At 38.7% G+C, this 24171-nt stretch overlaps 1 protein-coding gene across 1 annotated transcript in view; it reads left to right on the forward strand.

Moving 5' to 3' along the window:
- Window positions 1–24171, forward strand: part of VAV3 (vav guanine nucleotide exchange factor 3) — a 350308-nt gene that overhangs the window by 225414 nt on the left and 100723 nt on the right. The window contains exons 18-19 of the mRNA XM_029947164.1: window positions 10799–10824; window positions 16610–16655. Coding sequence (XP_029803024.1) covers window positions 10799–10824; window positions 16610–16655 — 72 coding nt within the window. The remainder of the gene's footprint in view (window positions 1–10798; window positions 10825–16609; window positions 16656–24171) is intronic.

The raw sequence follows: 24171 nt of genomic DNA on the forward strand, positions 1-24171 counted from the left end.
ATGTAAATATTTTCCCCTTGGCTTTTAAAATAAGGCTCCATGATTGTTACATGAGCCAGTTGCAAAGGCTGTTGGCAATTATGCATTCAATAGCCTTTTGCCTCTCTCTGCCCCTCTTGGGCTCTCTTCCTCCTCTTTCTTTTCTGGCCTCTTTATTCTTTCTCTTTCTTCTTCTTTCTCTTTGTCCTTTCCCCCTGAGTTTCTCTTGTGTTTTATCAGTAAGACCTTTCAAAATGAGTAAAACTTTCTGAACAGAAGAAAGGGATCTTTAACAGCTTGAGTTCAAAAGGTAGCCATGTTAACCTTTGATTTTCCCAAAGGAAAAGGTGGACATTGAATTATTTTGGATAATATGAAGAAGAGTGAAACAGAGAATAATAGCTCATTTCAGAGCTGAGTTCAGAAAATGGGCAATTGTAGGAAAGGTGTGAATTCCATTAGAGACTAAGACCACAGCACATTTTTCTCACTTTGCTTTGGTGGATGGTTTTTAAGGTTCCCATGAGCCATGAGCTCTCTGTGCTAGGCGTGGGCAGCCACGAGCAGGATCGCGACGTTAGTTGAGCACCTGCACTGTGCCTGTCCAGGCCGGGCCATCCGGTGGCCCTTCCTGCACGTACCTGTTCAGGCCTCGGAACAGCCCCTCCCATTTTCTGACCGGGATCAGAGTGTTCATGCAATTTGTTCAAAGTCTGCTAAGACAGAGACAAGATTAAATTACGGGCTAATTTTTCTGAAGGTCAGAAACAGTTTACAGAGTCGTCAAATATAACAGAAGTGTTCTGTCTGTTGTTATTCTTTAATTGTCCACTTGATACAGCTTATCACTTAAATTTTTGTTCTGTATTTGTCCCTTCCTTTAGTCTCTGTGAGGACAGTTAACATATTACGTGTTCATGGTAGGCGAATGTATTTTTATAAACCACCAGTCCTGTCTTCGGAGTTTCTGTGAGGAATATAAAATGATCTCATAGTTGGCAAGGTTCTTGCATTCTCCGGGAAGAGTGCAGGAGAGTAGTTGAGAGGCAAGCAGAAATGGTTGAAAAATCTCACTCTGCCTTTTGTTACCTGCATGAGCTTGGAAGGGTTACCTAAGCATTCTGAGATTTTGTTTATTCTTCTGTTAAATGGAAATTGAGGATTATCGTGAAGATCAAATGGAATAATGTTGATGCTTATTAACACAGTACCGGGCACAATAAAAACTCAGTGTTTTAATCCAGAGTGCTTTGATGAGAAGCCTGGTGTTTGTTTGTTTGTTTGTTTTAAGGGGATGGCCTTAATCTATATTCTTGCTGCTGTTTTTATGATGTGGAGCAAAGGAAGATAGAAGAAATAGTGAGCACCAAATTTTTCTTTTTTTTTTAATTTTTGAGAGAGAGAGACGGTGTGAGCAGGGGCGGGTCAGAGAGAGAGAGAGAGAGAGAGAGAGAATCCAAAGCAGGCTCCAGGCTCTGAGCTAGCTGTCAGCACAGATCCTGACACAGGGCTCGAACCCACAAACCGTGAAATCATTGACCTGAGCCAAAGTTGGATGCTCAACTGACTGAGCCACCCAAGTGCCCTGTGAGCACCCAATTTTGAAGTGATATAAATGAGTGATGCTAAAGGACTTTAAATTTTCAACTTCTACTTTAAAGAAAAAAAGGCAGTAGGAAACAGTGGGGAATTCCTGGTCAGGCAGATACAAGAGTGGTGCATTTCCTGTCTGTTCGATGTCACCATTCCAGTGTTTTCTGCCCTTCACTCAGGAGCTCTGGACTGGGAGACTGTGTGATGGCAGTAAGCCCATGAGCCCTGGGGTCTTCGTCTGGTTTGACTCCCGCTCCAGAGCTTACTCGCTGGGTGGCTTACTTAACCTTTGTAAGTCTTAGTTTCTCTCCTTCTAAAATAGGGATAATAACACCTAGCCTTTAAAGGTCTTTTTTTAAATAAATACAAAGTTCCAGGTGCTGTTTTAAGTTATTACTGCCATCAACTCACTTACACCTATACAAATACAACTTTAAAAGTTGGCATCGCTGTTGTTCTTACATGGGAGACACTGAGACACAGAGATATAAGTATCTTGCCTTAGTTGCTTAACCAATAGAGTGAAGATGCAAATCCAAGCAGACCAGCTGCAGAGTTTGTTCTTGACCGGAGTCATGCTCCCTGTCCTGTGCATTAGTGGTGAGATGCATAGTGCCTAAACAACCAGAGGGAAATCATGTGCTTGGTTTTTTGTCTGAAAAAGGGAGAGGTTTTCCTTTTTTAAAATTTTTTTTGGCAAAAACACTTCTGAATTCAGTTAAATTAATAGCTACCAAATATGTTTAGGCTTCAGTGCTTTGAAGTGCTGTGAGAAATTCAGGCCTCCCTGGGATCATGCTTGCCCTTTCCCCATGGGTCGTCTCAGCTGGAAGATTTAGACACCTTCAGTTCTAGGATCTCTTATTTTAAGATGAGGAAACTGAGTCATAAAAGTATGAAAATAAGGTAACTAAGAATAAGGCTGTTCATGCCCTGCAGATTATAGATAATGGTCACTTACACCCATATCATTTATTAAAGGGAGCATCATTCTCTACGCTCTTTTATAGAATTCATCATACTAAAAAAGAGGGGAAAATAATTTAAGCCTCTGGCTGAATTTACTTCTTGGAGTTTTAAACATTATTCTCTTGTTCTCTGGTTTTTCTCCGTTGCTCCCAAAGTTGTCCTGCATTCTCCTGTTTTAAATACAACTGTGTAATCTTCTCTCTTTCCATCCTTTCCTGCTCAAGATTTTTAAGAGACCGATGGCATTGAATGCTCATAGTCTGGTAATTAGTGGTGTGAAGTAGTAAGAACCTGCCCGGGAGGCTTCCCTGTTTTGTCTCCAGATTAGGATTCTGTGGGTCACCCCTGTGAATAAAGGGCCATGTTGTCCTGAGGGAAGAAGAATCTGATACAGCGGTTAGCAACCCTCTCCCTCACCCTCAAACCGAGGCCCTCTAAAAGTTGGAAGTTATGACATCCTGTCCTCGAACCCTGCACTGCTGTAGGTAGTAAAAGTGGGTAGAGTCTGAGTTTGAGCTTGGTGAGTGTGGGAAAATAGGTAGAATTTTGAGGACATGGCCAAGCTAGAATGGATGGATGTTTCCCAGCCAGCAGAGAACCAACATTGGCTTAAGTTTTGCACAGAGTACACTAGTTCAAAAGTGTGGTTTTTTGAGGATGGGTATGACATTTGGGGGAAATGTGGATGGAAGTGAGGAGGGCAGAAAGGAGAACAAAATGTATCAAGGGCTGGAGACCTAGTTAAGTAAACTAGGGGCTTTTTCTGGAGAAGAGAGTGACATCATTTCAGGAGAACTTGACTTGGGGGATGGGATCAGCTAAATTTAAAGCAAGTCATCAATGATATTGATTTAAGGCAAACTCAAATGCTTAGATAATCCAGGTTCCCACATAAAATTTTATCATGGGTAATTTGAGATTGACCTCAACTTTACAGAGTTTTATAACTGTCTTGCTTAACATAGTCTAACTATATTCTCATGAGACAAAGAGTGTCTGATAGGCTCAGTATGAGACAGGCTACTTGTGGCCCAGAAGGCTGTGCTCAGTAGGAATAGTTACGTTATAAACATTGGGTCACTGGGGTAGAAGGCAGTTCCAGAAAGTGGAGCATGCCATTTTCTCTCAATGTTGGTCCAGGCAGAAGAGAGACTAGTTGTACAAAATGATACAGTAGCCCAGGAGTTAGATGAAGATTAGAGAATCTTCCATTCTACTTCTAATTGCCAAATCCACTGGTCATCACATTCCGGGCCTTACCTCACTTGAGCTTTCCCTCTTATTTGGCAATTAAACATTCTCCTTCATATCCTACCACATCCCCAATGCTGTCCTTTAGATATCTGATTAATTTCCCTGGAGTTAGCTATAACCTACACCAGGTAGATAAGTCACTAGTTCCACGTAAGGCTTTTCTCCTGAACTTTGGATTCAAAACTTCCATCTTCTTCTCACATATCCCTTCCCAGGTATCTGGCAGTGACCTCAAATTTCACATGTCTAAAACCAACCTCATTAATCATTAACAGAAGCTTCCTCTGCCTACTCCTTGTCTTAGTTAAAGGTCCAACATCCATACATTCACCTGAACCTGGATGTGAGCCTTGATTCCCACCTCTTTCATCTTCATTCACTCAGCTGTTCTTCTTAGTTCTCTTCCTAAGGCTTTCTAGAATCCACTGATGTGGTATGGCTATAGATTTAAAAAAAAAATCTCACTGTCATTCGTTTGGACAACTGCAAAAGTCTCCTTACTCCCTGTGGTTAATCATACTCTTTCATATGATTTCCAACATGATCTTTATTGAAGTCAATTCTGACTGTGAGATTCTATTGCTTTCTATACGTATAGTTCCTTTCCTTACAGAGTAGTGTCCAAACTTCAATTAGACTGGAGCCTCCTGCTAATGAGAACGATACTTAACTGATGCCCTTACCTCTGGGAAGCCGTGTTAGATGGATGAGTGAGTGGACAGACCGTGACAAGTCTGAGTGAGTGACAAGTGATGAGTGACAGTGACAAACAGATGGACAGTGTAATGAATAGAAGTGTGGCACTAGGGTTTTTGGGCTCTGAGGATCACTGTTGTTTTGGAACCAGAAGCGGGAGGCTGTGGAAGATTGGACAAGTTTTGATTCTGCCCTTGTAAAGACCAGAGCCTAACTCAATGAAGGATAAGTGAAATGAAAACCTTATCTGAATTCCTGGATGGTACATTAAGAATTGAAGATAGAAACCTTGGTGGAAGCTTTGCATTCCTTTCTAGTATTTATGCACGGAAAGGCTCATGCTCTGAGCATCGATTTTCAGGCCTTGGTTAGGGAGCTTATATTAGGTTAATAAGTAGCAAGAAACAGAACCAGATCACAGAACACCTGATGAGAAAAATACGTCAATTTCTGGGAAGTATGCTCCTTGATCCAGTCAATTCCATTTTTAGAAATCCCAATTCTTGCTTGGGTTTTACTATTCCTCTTCTTAAAATACACTCCCTTTTCTCCTGACAGTTCTAAGGTGTACTCTTCCTCCATTTCCTCTCCAAGCCCTTTCCCAATCATTTAACTTCACCTTAGCCACCCGACAGTAGTGTGAATTAAATTGTTCTCTAATTAGTTTGTATGTAGGTTTTATTTATTTGCTGTTAAGCAACTAAAATCTTCCTAAAGTACTTCAAATGTCGTTGGCTTTACTACATAAACATTTATTTTTCACACATGCACTCTTGGCTATGGGTTCCAAAGTCCTCCAAGGTAGCTCCCTTCTAAGAATTGGCTTTGGGATCTAAGCTGGTTCCATCTTGTGACTCGGCAAATTTAACACATGGCTTCCCAGTAGCTGCTCTTAAAACTGCATACTGAAATAAATAACACCTTTCTTCCCCCTTTTAATCACAGTGTATTGGTTAAACATAGTTACATGGCCTCAACGTAATTACATGGGGAGGAAGACAGTGTAGTGGAATACCTGGACTGTTTGGTGGCACTTTTCATTTCCTCTAGTAGATTATATGTTCCTTCCTGTAGGGAACATATTTCACATTTTTGTATTCATCCCTTAGTACCAAGTCCATAGTCAGGGTGCTTAACTGTAAGTTGTTACTCCTTTTTTCCCAAATAGGGATATATCACTCCAATACAATCTTTAATAGTTTGGGATGTGGCTAGATACTAACCAATCAGCATGTGAAATTGCTCTTAGGCATTTCTTTTTGTGGATCTTAAGCCTTATTTGGATGTTGTCTTCCCTGAGTTTAGAAACCTTTCATATTTCATGCCCTATCTCCCTTAAACTTACCTAGTTTTCATTCATCTTCGAAATAATTACTTGGCAAAAATGCAGTGCATTTCTGAATGAAGTAATTCATTCATATTAATATTTGACTATGACAGATTATTAACTCAAGTGCATTTGAAATATTTTTAAAAAGGTGTTTTATGTTTTCCTATTTTGTAGTTATAAGACAAACTGCAACTTGGAAACAAATTTAAAGGTTGTGTGATTAGTTTATGTCTTAACATTTGAGAATTTGCATGGATATGAAGAGCAGGCAATTTCCCTCTTTTTCACTGAACTTGAGTTGACTCCTCCTCATTCACCATTGCAACCTCAATGATCAACACAGACATGGACTCTGAAGTGTGCTGCCAAAACTTTCCAACCTTAATAATGAATAGGTATGAACTCCAGTATATGCGACTCTCAACAAGTCTCTGCAAAGCTGATGTAATTCCAGAGTGTCGTTTCTTTCTCACAGCACCCTACCATGAGGGTCTAATCCAAAACTGCCACATTTTGGGGGCACCTGTGTTTTTCCTCCACTAAATCCTGTTGGTCCCCTTCTTCCCCTGATTTTGATCAATATAGCTTGCTTTGCAGTCTCTCAGTTTAAACAAAGAAAGTCACACTGGAAGGCAAATATTGCTGGAGCAGACAACTTCGGTTTAATGCATCTTTTCCTTTAGTGGGAATGCAAGCCTCAGCTGCTCTAGTATTTAACCAAAGCAGGTCCCCATTTGCTTCTCTGTTTAATCGCTCTTTTATCTAGGCCAGCTGCTGCTCCTGCTGCTGCGATAGCCATTCCTAATTGGAAGGAAGTGGCCTTGGTATCCTAATGGTTTAAACCTGCAGGATTGCTACCTAGACCCTCCACCCCAAATGGCATCTGAAATGGCTTTTTTTATTAGTAGTATTGCAGTATTTTATCCTAAAAGTAAGCTTTTAGAACTTGGTTTTATTTCAGCCCCATACCAGTAGGCATTTTTATCAGATTGGTTTTACGTGAACTGAGGCTTGGTCGTTGATTTCATGACCCAAAACTGACTTTGGGTCTACTTCATATTACTTAAAGCCTTTCCCATAAATTACCCCTCTTTTTTTAATTTACCAAGAAAATTTTATACTCAAGGTTAGTCATTATTCCTTGCCCTTAACTATTTGGGTCAGCTTAATGATATTCTAATGATTATTAAGGTGAACTGGAAAATACTATCTGGTCTGTTAGAGCTCTTGAAAAGGCTTGAAATCAAACTCTCTCACCACGTATTTAAACTTTGTTTTTCCTTCACAATATTGCTATAGATCTGAGTGGTGAATATAACATTTAACTTCAAAATTTGATCAGTTCAGCTGTCTTTTAGTTTTAATGTTTGACAGAAATAGCATGTTAGCCATGAGGACGAGGCACCTTCAAAAGCTACCCTGGTTATTACTTTCTGTGGCCACTTTAGAGACCAACAGTCTTACTGGACATTGATTTGTTTAGTCTTAACAAATAGAACTTCAGATAAGAGACAGAGCAAATTGTGCAATATTATATGCATTGAGAGCCACTTGTATTGGAAAAACAAATATAATAGGACTGAATTTTTTGTTTAAACAAATGAATTGTATTAAGGCCTCAGTGGAAAACATTTCTTTTACACAAATCTGCACATTGAAGCCTGTGCTTGCATTGAAGACGGCATTCTGCAAAGCCTCCAAGCACCTCAGTAACACCCCTGTCTGAATTACATCAAACCAGTTGGGACTTGATGAAAGAATGTGAGGTCTAAACCCCTTGCAGGCCTGTGAGTCACCATCCAGAAAGGCGCTTGAAAGGGTAAGAACATTTTATAGTTTGATCAATAGGAGTCTGAGAATAGGCTGCGGGGTAAAGACAAGTTGAGGATTAAAAACTTTTGGAAACTTGAAGAATTGAATTACTCTCCTAAGGAAGTTCCCAGGAGAAAAAGAGAGATACAGAAAGAAAGACTTTTTCATCAGATTTTGAGCAGCAACCTTTGTTTGGTCAGAATTCAGCTAAAATAGATTTGATGGTCATCAGCCCTTATCATCTTAATCTTGATGCACATCTTGATGCAGACACATGGAGCGTTTTTTAGGGACCCAAGTACCTGCTGTAGTAGTTTTGGGTACCTATCAAGAGGAGGTTGAACATGGTGTTGGAGACTTCAAAATTTGAGCAACTTTTCATAGAATATTTCATGGGAAGAGGTTCTCATTCTATTTTTCTAGCCAGAATGAGTTTTTACTTTGATAATGTATGAGGCCGTGCTGGCAGTTGCGTCTCCCTCTCTCATCACGGCTATTTTAGTATAAGTTAACAAGCTGTTACCTTAGTATGGTTATCAGAATTTAGATTTTGCTTATAAAGGAGGCAGTCAGTTCAGTGCTGTGGCCTCTAGGGCAAGTACAAAAGTAATAAGAATTGCTGAACTCAAAACAGGTTCTAAGAGTTATTTTTAAGTCCTTTGGTTTTTACCCTATTCTTAGAAAATTTACAGAACCCTGCCATGAGATAGAAGTAATAAAAGCTGAGACTTTCAAGAGCCACTGTGCTAGACCCAGCATGAGCAGATCAGAGTGTGAACTTCTCCACACCACGTCTGTGGAGGACGTGGGCCTCTCTCCTGGGGGACAGGCTGTAGAGGGTAGGTAAAGTAGCTATGAGGGTGGGAAGTGGTGGCAAGGGAAAGGTAAGGCTTAAATAAGAACTCAGGTCCTTAGAGTTGGAATTGCATGCAGCCCAAAGCCTCTTTTCCATGTTTCCTACTTGGGTTACAATGAAGAGGCTTTCTGTAGAGCAGTTCTTAGTACGTTTAATCCGAATTATGAGGAAAGCTGGTGAGACATCAAAGAGAGAAAGCAGGAGCTAACAGGAAGTGGGTAAATGAAAGACAGAGATTGGGTAAGGTGGTCAGCCCAGTCTAGATTGCTTCTGGCTTTCTACCAGTCACATGCGTGCCTCGTTGGGACCTCTCACTCTCTTGAGTCTTTTAATAGGTGCTTACTCATGCAGAGAGCTGGCCACATTGAACTTACACACTACACAACAAAATATGAAGAGCCTGTCAGTGAGAGTCTTAGATCTTATTTTCTGGGTAAAGAGGGACAAGTGTCTGCATAGTTAGATGACCTCCTTAGGTGCCAGGTGCCGTCTTTCCTTCTTCCTTAGGAGCAACTAGATGACCTTCGTGGAGCATAGTGTGTCCCTCACTGCCACACGGGTGATCATAGGTTTTATACAAAAATATAATACATTTAAAACATACTGTAAAAGACCTACTCACAAGGACATAAAAATACTTCTATGCAGAGTCAGAAAAAAATGGTAATTTTGAATTGAAATTAAGTGGCCTATTCATTTATGAACACTGAACCCAGCAAAAAATCTGAAGTTTTTCCATTTTGGAGGACATCTGGAAATATCCAGGCTTTTCTCAGTCTCCTTGTATGGAAAACTTAAACTCCTCTCCCATTTGGTGCTTCTTGCAGTTTATGATTCTCTAATGCACCAGTAGGGAGGGGAAAAAAAGTAGTTTAGGGCTATTCTGGAATATAGGTCTTTCTGGTCGAACCAGTGAATCGGGCGTCACACCTGCTCTGTTAGGAACCTAAGTTAACCTAATGGTACTTACATGGACCCTCTCCACAAACTTCTTAGTCTTTCTTCTGCAACATTGTCTATTTCTAAATGAGGAAAATAAGTGAAATAGCTTTCTGTCCAGGAATACTCCTTTGTAAAGGCCAACTTCAGACTTGGCAAAGATGCCTTCAAAGAAGGCAGTCATCTGTGAAAGCTAGGGGCATGGGGCTTGAAATTGACAGAGGAGCGCAGACTTAACTTTTCTGTGGAAAGGTGACTTTTGTCACGAGTCTTCCGTTTGCATTAATCAGGAGTAATCTTTTATAAAACAAAACAGAACAAAACAACCTTCTGTTCCATGCCCCAGGCAGCTTTCCTGCGTAAAGCAATCTGTGGCAGCTAGTCAGGTGTTCAGGTCGGAATTTTCCCCTTGAACTCAGGTTGTGGGACTTTTTGGATCCTCTTACCAGAAGAGCTTACAGAGCTCTCATTTAGCTGCCGTTTATTTCCTGATGTTTCCCCCAGTTTCTTCTTTTCTCGGATCCCTCTTTAAAGGATCGTTTTGGATGGGCATAGGCAGAAAATGATGTGGTGGTTTCCATCACAGCCTGGAAAAGGAATAACATGTGTAGGAAGGAAGCATAAATATCCACCAGGTGTCCACGTGCAGCGAATTGCCTTTACTTTCAGAGCAAGCCTTCACGCGTCTCCCACCGTACTCGCCCACAAATCCCAGGGTCCTTTACAACTGCTCATCCTATTCAAGAACTAAAATGTAATGAGTAGATTGTTGTTTCTATTTACAGACCAGGAAACTAAGGATGAAAAGGGAAATTAGCAATGGAGTCTAATCCTGTCAGTTTTTTATTTCTATCTTTAAACCGTATTTCCCCCAAACTTAAAAACTAAGAGTTATAGTCACTTAATAGGAAAAAAAATTCATACGCAGTTCTTACAGTGTTAAATTCACAACTGTTATACTCAATGAAATACTTTTGTAACTTAGTGTGTTTAGACTTAAAACTAGGCGTATTGAAAGTAAAGTTCCCACCTAGCTTTTTCTCATGCATGTAAATATAATGCAAGCCTCCTTTTCAAGGAGCTTTATGTGGTTGGGTTGACATTGCTTAATCAACAATTGAAAAAGTTAAGCATAACCTAGAAGTCACTTAGAACTGTGAGTCACTTTCCTGACAAGCCAATAAGGCAAGAGAACCTGGGTTGCAAAACAATTACTAGTCCTGCCTGAGGGACCCTGGAAATATATTACAAGTATCAGTTAGAGAAACAAAGCAGCAGTGTTTTACCAAGCTGCAGAGAAGGAGAGCTAAGGTTGCTAACCAAACAAAATAACTTTACACTGACAATGCCAATTTTTACATTTGTTTCAGAACAAGGGACGCTCAAACTACCAGAGGTAAGATTAACATTTAACATTTTTTATATAACTTTTGCATTCCAGATTGTTGGCTAACTTAAGCAGGCTTGAGCTTTTTAAAATGCTAAATGTGTGTCTTAAAATGGATAGAAACGGAGTGGGAGCAACCAAGTGCTTATGAATGAAATGCACAGGTTAAATCAGAGGAATTTTCAGTCACCGTCTGAAGCTCTTAGGGAGAGGGACAATGTGAATATTTAATCGAAGAATGTGTGTGATATGGAATATCACAGTTACTCAGGTACTTATTCAGGTAAATTTCAAATATTGTAGCAATGCGTGTGGGCCTAATATTGCGATATTTTCCCCTAGTTTCCTGCAGAATTCCACAAAACCCTGAGGTTTGTAAAACTTAATGCCTCTATATTCATTTCTTTGGAATAAATATCTTCGATCCTACTAGTACAGGAGGAAGGTAGCCGTCACCCCAGGGAGTTGGTAGACGTGTCCCTGTCATGAAACATTGCATTGCTGCCCAACATTCGCTAGTCCTGAAAAGTCTAACATTGTTCATCTCAGAATATGGTTTTATGTCTCTAGTAGTTGTCTGGCTGAGCACAAACATGATTTGTATCATGTCTTATTGATCAAAGCAAGATCTGATAGCATTTTCTCTCAGCTTAACACAGTCTAAGGTCTAATGGCTTCGAACTATATGATGCCTGTCACCTCTCAGAATAAATCTATTTAAAAAAATATATATCAAAGAATGGGAAATATGACAGATTCCAGACAACCATTGCCTTGTCCTTTAACCCAAAGTAGCAGATTTCTCATCTGACCTCCCAAAAATATCACGGAGAAAATTTACTATCAAATGTATGTGGTTGGTTATGTGAGTCAAAGTACAGTAATTTGAGAATTTCAGAGTAAAACAATGATGAAAATATGTTCTATACAAGATTATTTTAACATAATTAGGTATCAGTAAGAGTAGTATAATATTATTTCATAGGCTGGCATTTATATTGTTGGTGAAAATAATGAAAAGAACAGTAAGATCAAATAAGTCATTATTTCTGCTTCGCTTTTGCATAGCGCATAATTTGCACACACAGGGTATCAAGAGGGTGCTGTGGGGATGCTCAGATGCACTTCTTCAGTGTTTCAGTTAAGAATTTTAGAGTCTACAATCTAGATCAAGGAGAATCTTAAAAATAGTTGATGCAAGTTTTTCTAGGGCTAAAGTTAATTAATGTGAAGTTTCTTTTACTGTTGAGTTGTCAGGTCAGATATTTCATCGGGACTCTAAGGATGCCGCCAGTGAAAATCTTGGAAAGAAGCCTGCTTTCTGTTATTCTCATGCTTCTTAGATTATTGAGACTGAACTCTGAACTTTAACAAAGTATTACTTTACATTTACCCTATTAGATACATGTATTCTTTTTATCCAAAGAAGATGATTTCACTTGATTTTATTTAAGTAATGCGAAGCGGATGTATTTACAGAAAGTGTGCCAATAAGAAATGGTTAATAATTTTCACATGATACTAAATAATTCTCTCCAGGCATTTTATCCTTTTTCAAAAATTGCATGGAGGCCTATTATGAAAGGAATTTTCACGTTGACTTTTTCAAATGCAGCAACAGTGGTTTTGCCACTTGCTTAACTACTGAATACAATAAGTGCAATTTTTACTTAATGTGTGATTCTGCTAATCTTTATTTTGGATGTATAATTATAATAAGCTCTTATACTACCCAACCTATTTGGAGACCTTACCTTGGTTTAAGGAGAAATGTGGCAAAAGAACATTAAGCATCATTCACTGTATGCTTCTCCACCAAGACTGTGTGGAAGGTGGTTTAATTCTCTGAGGCAAATGCTTGTATGATGTTCAGGAGTCTTCCCAGTAGTAAATAATAAAATGTTTTTGTAAGCTCTGTCATCTGTATTTTCCCCCTTTCATGAGGATCTTTCTCTCTGTATACCAGTTTGTAGTCCTGTTCTGTTCCCCTTTCAATAGCTGTGGTTGTGACTTTTTAAATTTTAATTTTATATTTTATTCTTAAGGTAGGTCAGTTTTCAATAACCACAGGATCTGTAGGCCTCATGGCCACGTCTGGGATGTTCATCCCATGTTCTATTCTGGAGTGGACCTGGAGTGCCTCTAGCTGTGGGAAGTAAGATTATCATTACCTTCTATTTAACACATATGCACTTTAAATCCATTCCTGAATTATTTTTTATCTTTAAAACGGAGGAACCAGAGCCAGCCCCATAGCAAATGAAACTTTTGCTTATTTTATTGGTAAAATCAACAGAGAATTAAGTTTATCCCAAGAGGCAAGATGAGATTCTTGGATGATAAAATTACTTCTTTTGGAGAAAGACAAGGTAATAGGTAATGAAGCAAGAAATAACTCAAATGCTTCTAAAATTCGGCTGGTGGGTTGTCCCCTCCCTTGCTCCTTTCCAGTGTGATCAAAGAAGTTGAGCAAGTCCTCACAGGGCTGTACTTGACAGCTCCCAGGGATTGCTGCTGGGTGTGCACCTCTGTTTTCTCTCCTCTCCCTGCTGGGGACAAAATCTCTGTCTCAGGCTTTTGAGAATATAGGTGGGGGAGGGGAAGTGAATTTGGGGGGTGGAATATAACAGAATGACCATTGAAATTAGCATTTTAAAACTGTTTAAACGCGGTCTTCTAAATATTTACACAAATTTTTATAATGTAAAATACTTTTTAGGTGCTTTACAGTTTTTATTAATGTTTATTTTTTGAGAGAGAGAGACAGAGCGTGATCTGGGAAGGAGTAGAGAGGGAGGAGGAAACAGAATTGGAAACAGGCTCCAGGCTCTGCACTGTCAGCACAGAGCTTGACGTGAGGCTTGAACCTATGAACTGCGTGATCATGACCTGAGCCCACGTTGGACACTTAACTGACTGAGCCATCCAGATACCCCTAAGTGCTTTTAAAGTAAAATAAATCTCCAAAGGCATTTGGTCTAAGTAGCTGAAAACTTATTTTTTTCAATACAGCAAATTGTAATTCCACTCATTCTTCCTATAGAAAAATTTGTTTTCAGGGCCACTGAATTTCAGTAGGAAAAACCTAAAACATAAGCAGTAGGACAATAACTTTAGAAAAATAGTTTGTCATATGTATTCATGTAAACAGTCCAAATACCATGAAGTTAATAGTAATGATGATGGTAATAACAATAATGATAATAAAGTTGTCACTTACTGTGTGGTCAGAACTGTTCCAGGCATTTCACTGAACTCATTTAATTCTCACTGCAAATGCTGTGAAGTAGGTGCTGTTATTATCCCCATTTTATGGGTGAGAAAACTGAGGCACAGAGATGCTCACAGTCAAACAGCAGGTGCCAAGTGACAGGGTCTGAATTTGAATTCAGGCAGTCTGATTCTAGAATCCATAGTCTTAATAATTATACCACATTCTCTCTCTGTGTGTATCTGTCTGTCTGTCTCTCTTTTTGATAGAGTGCACACGCAAGCAGGGAAGGGGCAGAAAGAGAGGAAGAGAGAGAATCCCAAGCAGGCTCCGCACTGTCAGCGCATGACCTAAGCCGAAATTAAAAGTCAGACACGTGGGGCACCTGGGTGGCTCAGTCAGTTAAGTGTCCAACTTTGGCTCAGATCATGATCTTGCCACTTGTGAGTTTGAGCCCCACGTCAGGCTCTGTGCTGACAGTTCAGAACCTTGAGCCTGCTTTGAATTCTGTCTTTTTTTCTTTCTCTCCCACTTGCATTCTGGCTCTCTTGCTCTAAAAAATAAACATTAAAAAAAAAAAAGGCAGATGCTTAACTGACTGAGCCATCCAGTCTCCCTTCTCTATTTTTTTTCCCCATACAGTGTTATATCCGTTTCAGGTGCATAGTGCAACGATTCAGCAGTCCTATACATTACTCAGTGTTTGCCACATAAATGTACTCTTAATCTTCTTTATAGTTTAGTTACCTCCCCCACCCCCTCACTCCTCTGGCACCAGTTTTCTGTACTTCAGACTCTATATGTTTATTTTCTTTTTTTCCTTGTTCATTTTGACTTTTAAATTCCACATATGAATGAAATCATATGGTATTTATCTTTCTCTGACTTATGTCACTTAGTGTTGTACCCTCTAGGTCCATCTGTGTTGTTGCAAATTGTTGTCTATTTCAATCCTCACTTCAAGATAGTATATAGCATTTATCTTGAACCTAAGTGCTCTTTTCCACATTTTAAGTCTATAATTTTTAAATGATACTAGTTTGGGGATTCCAGAAATAAGTCCCTAAGGCTTTATTCCTTTCTTGCCTCCAGCATTTTGATAGTATAAGGTATAAGAGCACAGAAAGACAGCCTTTACATTAAGAAGGTGACGGGATAGGTAGGAAGTAAGTAGCAACATGATATCCATCACTATATAGTTTCCTGAGTTGTGGTCATTGTCCTTGACAGAGCTCTACAAGATGTTACAATATTTCAAGGAGAAAAGAGATTTTCATTGAAGGCAGCTTTCTTCCAAATTATCAACTATGAATCTTTGATTTTCATGCTTCCCCCTTTTTGTGCCTTGGCTACCGAGAAGCCCAGAGTGACATTTTCTTCTCACTCCTAACGGCTCTCTTTATCCTAGTTTTTCCAGGATAGTTATCCATCTTGCTCAACACAGGTTCAATGCCTTTTTTAATGATCATATTGGGCTTTTATAAACCCATTTTGAAAGCAGTTGGGTTAAAGACAAAAATTGTAAAAACTTCTTCAGTTTGCTCCCACCTTGAGAATCCTGAAAGTCTGCTAGATGGGCTTTGAGGCCATGAAGAAGACTGTAAGACACTCTTTCATCCATTTAACTGTGAATGAAAACAGCAAGAGGGACCCAAAGGAAAATCCCTGACTAATATGTGCTTAGCAAAGCCAGGTGTGCTCTGAATGAAACCAAGTCTCCTCCACACATAGGCAAAAACCCTAACACACACAGAGGGAAAATTGCTTTTGTAAAAATCTAAATTATATGGTCATTACAGACCTAGCATTACATCCAGCCATATAATAAAAAGTGATAATCAAGTCCTTATTAATTAGTGAGATTACTATACTTATGGTAGGAGTGAATTTAAAACTTTGTGAAATGAAACACATAACCATGAATTTTCAAACATTTAAAATTTGTTAGGCATCTTATTGATCAGTTTTTAATGTGCAGTTTTTTGTATGGCTTTCTTTTCTCTGATAAAAATTCACTTTCATGGTTCACAAGCTGCATGCCTCTTTTGTTTTTTAAAATATTGAGGTACAAGTGACCGTATTTGAAACACCATTCTCAGTTAAATGTTTGTTAAAGTCAGAGCTTCAGATCTTGGTTGTGAGGTGTTGTGTATATTTTCTAGTCTTTGGCTTTTCAGGCCTCAGAAATAACTGAGTTAGAGTTTTGAACATCACATGTCTTTGCTGGGAGCATTTTCCAACCAAGAATAGCTACTTGGGCTTTATTCTAACAGTTCCTGGATTCATTATGATTTCTGAAAAACTTTCTTTGAGCCATAATGCCCAGAGATGGCAAATGAAAAGATACTCCTTTTCTATGGTAGTATCTCAACAACATAAATTATAGATGTTCATGTGGAAGACTTATTAGAGAAACAAAAAGCTCAAATTACAAAAACTGTAAAACCACATGCTTTGATCACATTCAGCCATACTTTTAAATGGAAAAAGTGCAACATTAATTGACCTTCCGAAGTATCACATATTAATACAATTTTACTCATGCAAAATTTTTGTTTTGCTTTGTTTCACTTTTCTGCACAGAAACGGACCAATGGACTCCGAAGAAACCCGAGACAGGTGGATCCAGGTGTGTTTTTGATTACTCGTCTGTAATTATGACTTCAGTAAAGTGGTTATGAAAGTATATGGGAATTGCTGTAGAAGGTCAGACAGATTGTTGGCCTTTGTTCCCGGCAGTTGGGTATGTGATGTGTGACCAGGAGGTGCCGAACTAACGTGTAAATCATTGACCTGACCGTGCTTCCCGGGACAGGCTCAGTGATGAGTGACCAGCAGCTCCAGAACCAGCCATGGAGCTGCTTATTCACTTGCTGAGCAGCCTCAGGCTCCCTGGTTAATGCCAACGTATCCAACACCCTCCCCTTCTCCTTTCCAAATGTGGAAAGAAAGTCACCCAACAAGCTAGCATTTAAAAATTAGCATTTTCTAAGGGGGTGGAGGGAGTTTGTAACCTAGACGATGTTGGTACCCTCCCCATTTGGGAAAATACTTTTCTTCGTCCCTCATCTCTACTATTTTATAATGGGAGAATGAATTTAAGAACTGGGGCAACAAGTATCCTCCCTCCTTGGAGGCCAATTATTTGTCTGCAGAGAGCATCCAGTTTTCTATTTAACACCATAAGGCTTGTCTACCATTATTTTAGTATAATTATTTTTCCACCCATTAAGCGATGCCTTCCTCAGTTTAATTACTCAAGATTTGTTATGTAAATGGCATATTATTGTGGGTGAAGTGTATTCGTGGCTAAAGGATTCTAAATAGATGAATTTGGTAATAAATCAGGTGGGACATGAAGCGACCTAGCTGGAAAACAATCTGGACTCTGTGTTTTGTTTTCTCATCATAAACCGTGTTCACCTTATTGTAAAGCCGAGCTTTCAAAGCGTTCTAACCTTTGACTGAAGCCACGCCCATGGTAGCCTGCCGCGAGCTGTTGGAGAAGATTTGTAGGCGCTTTGTTGCCTCTGGCTAGAAATTGCCTCCCTTGTGTCCTGAGATCAGTTTGAATCTTTTACCTACAGAACAAAATTGAGGCCATTAAAAAAAAATCGGGGTTCTGGTTTATTTTAATAGTTCACACTTTCCCAACTCAGTATCCTTTGCAGAGGTTTCTGCAATAATATTTTGAAGTGACTTCTTCTGTTCTGTTTAGTAGGAAACACATGGCTATGAACAGATTTTTTCCTTCTTACTTTGTGTGAGGTGTAATTTTTTTTTATTTCAGAAAATGATCTAACCTTTACAAATGTTATTTTTAAAATATTTTCTCTTTCTTCTGTGGACATTTTCGTTTAATCCGTTTTCTTCCAGGGAAATGCGTTTCTATAGTGTGTCAGTAGGAACACACTTGACTATTAACAATTGACCTCATAGCCAGAATTTTTAGGAGCCCTTAGGTTATTTAAAGAGAGGTAGAATATACGGATGTGTACTTACAGATGGTAAGTACAGCGAAGTGGACCGGGAGTATAATAGTGCATCCTCAGGTTAATGGCTTTGTATACGTACAATGGTTTTCGTGTTCCTAATTGTCCAAAGATTTTAGAACTTCATGAGGAATAAACTTAAAAAACAAAATATGTGGTCCAATATGTTTGTAAGGAAAAAAAGTATATATACACATAGACAAACCTACACACACACATATATTGTGTATCATATCGTTTTTCATTAGGTATGGTAATTATATATGGCATTTCCTCATTTCTCTACATTTTTGAAAAATATCAAAACCAAAAATAATACCCCAAAACAAATAATTGATGGTCTTGCTTGTTGTAGACGCTAATGTGATAACAACCTTTTCTCCCTGTAGGTGTCTTTTGATGTGAGGCTGAGTTACGTGTGCAGAGTTGCTTGTCTTGCATCTTTGCTTCTTTCTGTTGGCGAGTTGCAAGCTTTTTCGTTCAAAGTTAACCCTTCCTTGACCACTGCCCTTCACTGAGTTGGTCTTCACATGACTGTCATTTAGCATATTTTCACAGTTTTTACATTCATTCCAAGATGTTTAAATAAGAAATGTGTAAAATTGAGGGTTTCTCAATATAGACAAACTGCTTGCAAGGGGCATTATTTGCTGTTAGCGCTTTTACCATGGGAATTCCTTTCATCTTTTCTAGCTAATTTAGTTGACATCTCTGAGTGCGAATACACTAGTGTTTTCCAGGGCCTCACTTGGGATGGCTTGTAGAAAAGACCGATTAACTCTAGAGCTCTCATTTTGGGAAGGAACTTCATGCATACTTGTAAGGGTAGTAGGTGCCTAAGAAGTGTGAAGTGCATAAATGAATTGCTGTCTGCCTTTTCTGCTGCATTGGCTCTCTTTTTAAATTCCTTCTCCTGACAAAGTGGACACATATAATAACGGAGCAATGAATAATCTAAAGCTCTGAGGCACAGTGACTGGGCTGGGGACTCTAACCAGGTGCTCAGTTGCTGTTGACCTGTGGTAATTTCTTCCCCTCTTCTCTGCTGTCATTTCTTCATTAAAAAAGATACTAATAATGGTACCTACCTTACAGAGTTGTGAGCATGAGTAATAAGTATACATGACTTAATAGGCATAAAGCACTTTATAACAGCCCCAAGTATATAGTAAATCATAAGGGGTGACAGTTATTATAATAATTACTTTATGGTAGAGCATGGAACTTAGTAATACTGACATTTTGTCATGTGTAGAAGAATCAATAATATTTGCCAGTTCTTTCTTTGCATACAGCCCCAGAATTTTATGTTGAGTTTCTGTTGAAGCTACAAGTTACAAAAACGTAGTTGTTTTCAGGTTTGTAGATATTCCTTGCTTATCTGATGGGCTCCATGATATTTCATGTCTCTTTAAGAAGAGAAACAATCAACAGTGGTGGTTGAGAGTTTTTTTGGTGAAGTTAGAATAGCGTTTGTGATTGCATTAAAGAAACTAAAGGAAAAAACCTCCCAAGTTGAGAACATATTTGTGGGGTTCTGTTCAATCTAAGAAAAATGTGAGCTATAGGTTTGCATCGTGTGTTAGCACATATAAAGCATTCACTCTTTATTAATAATTGTAGTTAATCTTTATACAAAATATTTGCTAATGGCTTTGCAGTTTATTTTTTCTTGTCTTCTATTGTGTGCTAAGAAAATTATCAATTTATGATCCTGACTGCTTTTATAAATATAGTAATGTGTTAGATGCAAAGTGTGGTAGCTCTTTTGGATATCTTAAATATAGCAGGTATTTTCATCAGTTTGTACTTTTCTTCCTAAGACAGATGTTGATTTCAGGAAAATAGCACTTGTAAAGAGACAGATCAATTATTTCAGGAACACGGAGGTGCTAGGCCTTTTTCAAGAACATGAGATCATAAATCTCAAAATCTGAGCACTGGTGTAATATTTATCACTAAAAGTGGCACTTAAGGTCAAAGTTACCAATTAAAATTTAATACCGAGCTTTAAAAATTTCCTTCTAAGTATGAAAGATGTAAGATTTTTTTTTAGTTTGCATGTGGCAAGTCTGTATACCAGGACATGTGTTCTTTTCGATCAAGCCCATGTCTTTGTCTTATTTGCTGCTCATAGCATCTTGTCCTAAGTCCACAGTCACTGGCTTTTTAAAAAAATCAGGCCACTGTTCTGGGTTGTGCTGCCTGAAGAGAAGATGGTATACAGCAAGTATTCAGGTAGCTCATTGTCTTTCTGATCGTAAGTTGCCCGTGTGATTCATGATAACCTTGAATAGTAAATGAACAGGTAATGGTTAATGATAAAATCGTGCTTCTCATATGCTTATTGTCATGTCCAGTTACAAAGAGAAACGTGGTTTGGAAACATTGTCTTTTCTTATTCACTGAGGAGATGTCCTACAGTTTCTTAGCAGAGACACCTTCAAAGATGGTCGCTTTCTCTTTCAGGTGGTTAGGATTCATATGTAATGCCATTTTTATTTGGTCTTGTATGAAGAAAGCACTTCAAGAAATGTTTCTTTCATTACCAGCTTATATCACAATAAGCACCAGCAATATCATCAATTCTAAAATATGTTCCTTTTTTATAATTTATAAGGAATTTATAGTCTGCCTAAAGAAGGACTAGATACAGGCACAAAGACTTAATTGCATAAGTATATATATGAATGTGCATATGAAAATAATATATACTATTTTATATACTTGTTCACCATCCTGGGGCATAGTGTCATAAAAACAGTGAATGGTCTGATAAACATATCACAGATCTAGTGAGGTGGCGTGTGCAAAGAAACAAATGGAATTGGAAGAGAGAAGCCCAGGGGGGCGCATGTTGCGTTAAGGCTAGGTTGTCTATATATGTTTTTATTTATTTAAATAATTTTGTTACTGGTTTATTGAATTGTAATAATACAGTTTTTCTTAATGTTTCAATTTCAAACAATTGATGAACTCCTTCCAGTTCTGAACAGAATTGATTTCCTTTATATTGGCTTCTAAACATAATGTCAATTTGCTCAGTAGGGAAATTTTGTATTTTTAGTTTCCAACTAGAAAGCATTAATGAGAAAAATAGCAGCCCAGGATTTTAAAAATCACTGACCTAAAAATACATTTTTCCTTTTTTATGGGGGAGACAAATGTATATTCTTGAAGGCTTTAGTAAAATGAGCTTTTGTCTATAATAAATAAATAAGTGTCCATAGATTATGATATTTCCATATTAATCAGTCAGACCTACTTCTGTCTTTCCTGTCACCCCTAAAACTAATTTCTCATCAGATATAAATACCAATCTAAATATTGGTAGCATAATTGTAAATGTGTAAAATATGTTTCACATTGAAAGAATGAGCTGGGAAAGCTGGGACAATAGCACACAGTGACTAAGATTCATTGCACAGAAGGGAGAGACCCAAGCTGTGAGCAAGTGCCGGAGGCCTGCTCTGGTTTTGAAAATAGTCAGTTTGTTCTCAAGCTTCTATCAAATTATAGACGATAAGACTAGTTTTGCACTAAGGCGATTGATTGCCTGGGACCCTTCTCGTTCCCTTTACAATGATGACAGATTTCTGTCATGTACATCAGAGTCTCACGTTCACATCTGTTTTCGGTTTGGGGAGGACTTTTTTCCTTAGCGTCTCACGGCCAGCTCACAGAGGCTCACTGTTGCTGCTGGCTGGCAGGTTTGCGGACACTGTGCCAGGCCAGTTTTTTCCACTGCTCAGGTACCTCCCGCATAGGAACCAGGGTGAGATGAGTATTTGAAGACATACACAAAGATGCTTTAGGTGGGAAACACAATATTAATAATGTAATTATCGAAGCAACAGAACATTTGGAATATTATGTATAGAACCTACCTCTGGGTCATTTATGCACTTCTAATTTATAATTCCTTTAAAAAAATTTTTTTTACCATTTATTTATGAGAGAGAGCAAGAGAGACAGAGCATGAGCGGGGGAGGAGCAGAGAGAGGGAGACCTAGAATCTGAAGCAGGATCCAGGTCCTGAGCTGTCAGCACAGAGCCTGATGTGGGGCTCAAACTCACAAGCAGTGAGATTATGGCCTGAGCCGAAATCTGACACGCAACTGACTGAGCCACCCAGGGGTCCCGTAATTTATAATTTCTGTTATAATAATCGTGTCTTTAGGAAACAATGTATTAAATACTTAGAAAAAATATTCTGAAAAGAAAGTCTTGAACGTGGTGAACTGCTTTCAACATTTATCTGCTAAACTATTCCTTGTTTAGAATGTCAGGATGGCCTGGGCTTCCTTTGCCGTATTTATGGCCCTGGTAATAAAATATTGTTCCATTTCCAAAGAAAAAGAATGTGCTATATAAGTGTGCAATAAATAAACAAACAAACCTTGAGACATTTCTTGTGGGTCATTGTCCTCTGAGAACTAAGTAACCTTGTTCTAGAGCTTTAGTCTGAAGTGAGGCAAATGGAAGGAACCAGTTGAGTCAAAACTACGGCTTCAAATAACAATATTGATACAAGTAATATCCAACTGATACCAGGAAACAGGACATTGATAAAATAATCATTAATATCACAATTGTTTATAATTTGTATAGTAGTTCTATATACAAATAGGATGATTAGCAAGTGAGTTAGAATATTGGAGGGTAGTGTGTGGAATTTCTATCAAAATGACACATGTTGGCAAATATATCTTTCCATATATTCAGGTTGACTTTTAACATTTTAATTTGAAGGGGGCACCTGGGTGGCTCAGTCACTTAAGCCTCTGACTTCGGCTCAGGTCATGATCTCAGTTTGTGGGTTTGAGCCCCGCATCAGGCTTTGTGCTGACCGCTCAGAGCCTGGAGTCTACTTCAGATTCTGTGTCTCCCTCTCTCTCTGCTCCTCCCCACCTCATGCTCTGTCTCTTTCTGTCTCAAAACTAAATAAAACATTAAAAAAAAAAACTCATAAAATTTTAATCTGAAGGAAAAGAGCTTATGTTCATCACTAGCAGTTGTTTTCTACAGATAATTTTTCTTTTGGGATTCATTCTTTTCAACATAGATGTTAGGAATAGATGGAAGTTTACCTGTCTTTGAGAAATGTGGAGTTTGGTCGGAGAGATAAGATGTACAGAAATGACATGTCAAACAGTAGTGCTGTGCGGTATGTGAGGAACCACCAGAATTTGCCGTGTAGGTTATCCATGGTATAGTTAACCTGGAGGGCAGATGAAGGAGAATTCATGTGAACCAAAGGACATAGACAAGGAGTCAAAATATCTGACAAGCATGCCAAGAAAAGGCAATTTATGTGGAACTACAGATGTTTATTTTATTTTTATTTTGGCAAAACTACAGATGCTTAAAGTTAGCTGTCTGTTATTAGGTTTGGGTTAGCGCAGTTCATTCATACCCAGTATGCTTTTGTTTATCAAGTGACACAAATTTCAAACCAAGAAAAGAAAAGATGATTTCCACATGAAATTTGTTTTCAGCAAGAAAGAAGTGCTGTGTATATGAAAGAATTGGGGAGGGGAAAAGGAGAAGTTGAGTTTGAGCAGGCTTTAGTGTATGGGCATACCTGGTTTTTACTGTGCTTTGCATTATTGCTCTGCCCAGATACGATGTTTTCACAAGTTCAAGGTTTGTGGCACCCCTGCATTGAGCAAGTCCTTTGGCACCATTCTTCCAACAGCATTTGCTCCCTTCGTGTCTGTGGGTCACATTTTGGTAATTCTTGAAATATTTAAAATTTTTTCATTATTATTCATCTTGCTGATCTGTGGTCAGTGATCTTTGATGTCACTATTAGAGTTGTCTGAGGGTACCACAACCCATGCTTTTAAAAGACCACAAGCTTGGGGGTGCCTGGGTCTCAGTTGGTTAAGCGTCTGACTCGATTTTGGCTTATGTCATAATCTTCCGGTTCATGGGATCGAGACCTATGTCAGGCTCTGTGCTGTCAGCAGAGCCTGCTTGCGGTTCTCCCTCTCCTGCTGCCCCTCTCCCTTTCTCTCTCTCTCTCTCTCTCTCTCTCTCTCTCTCTCTCTCTCTCTCTCTCACACACCCACACAAAATAAATGAAGTCAAAAAAATTAAAAGTAAGAGGCAGCAAACTTGATTGATTAATGTTGTGTCTATTTCTGACTG

Source organism: Suricata suricatta, chromosome 8 (genome assembly GCF_006229205.1).
Source record: "Suricata suricatta isolate VVHF042 chromosome 8, meerkat_22Aug2017_6uvM2_HiC, whole genome shotgun sequence".
NCBI lineage: Eukaryota > Metazoa > Chordata > Mammalia > Carnivora > Herpestidae > Suricata > Suricata suricatta.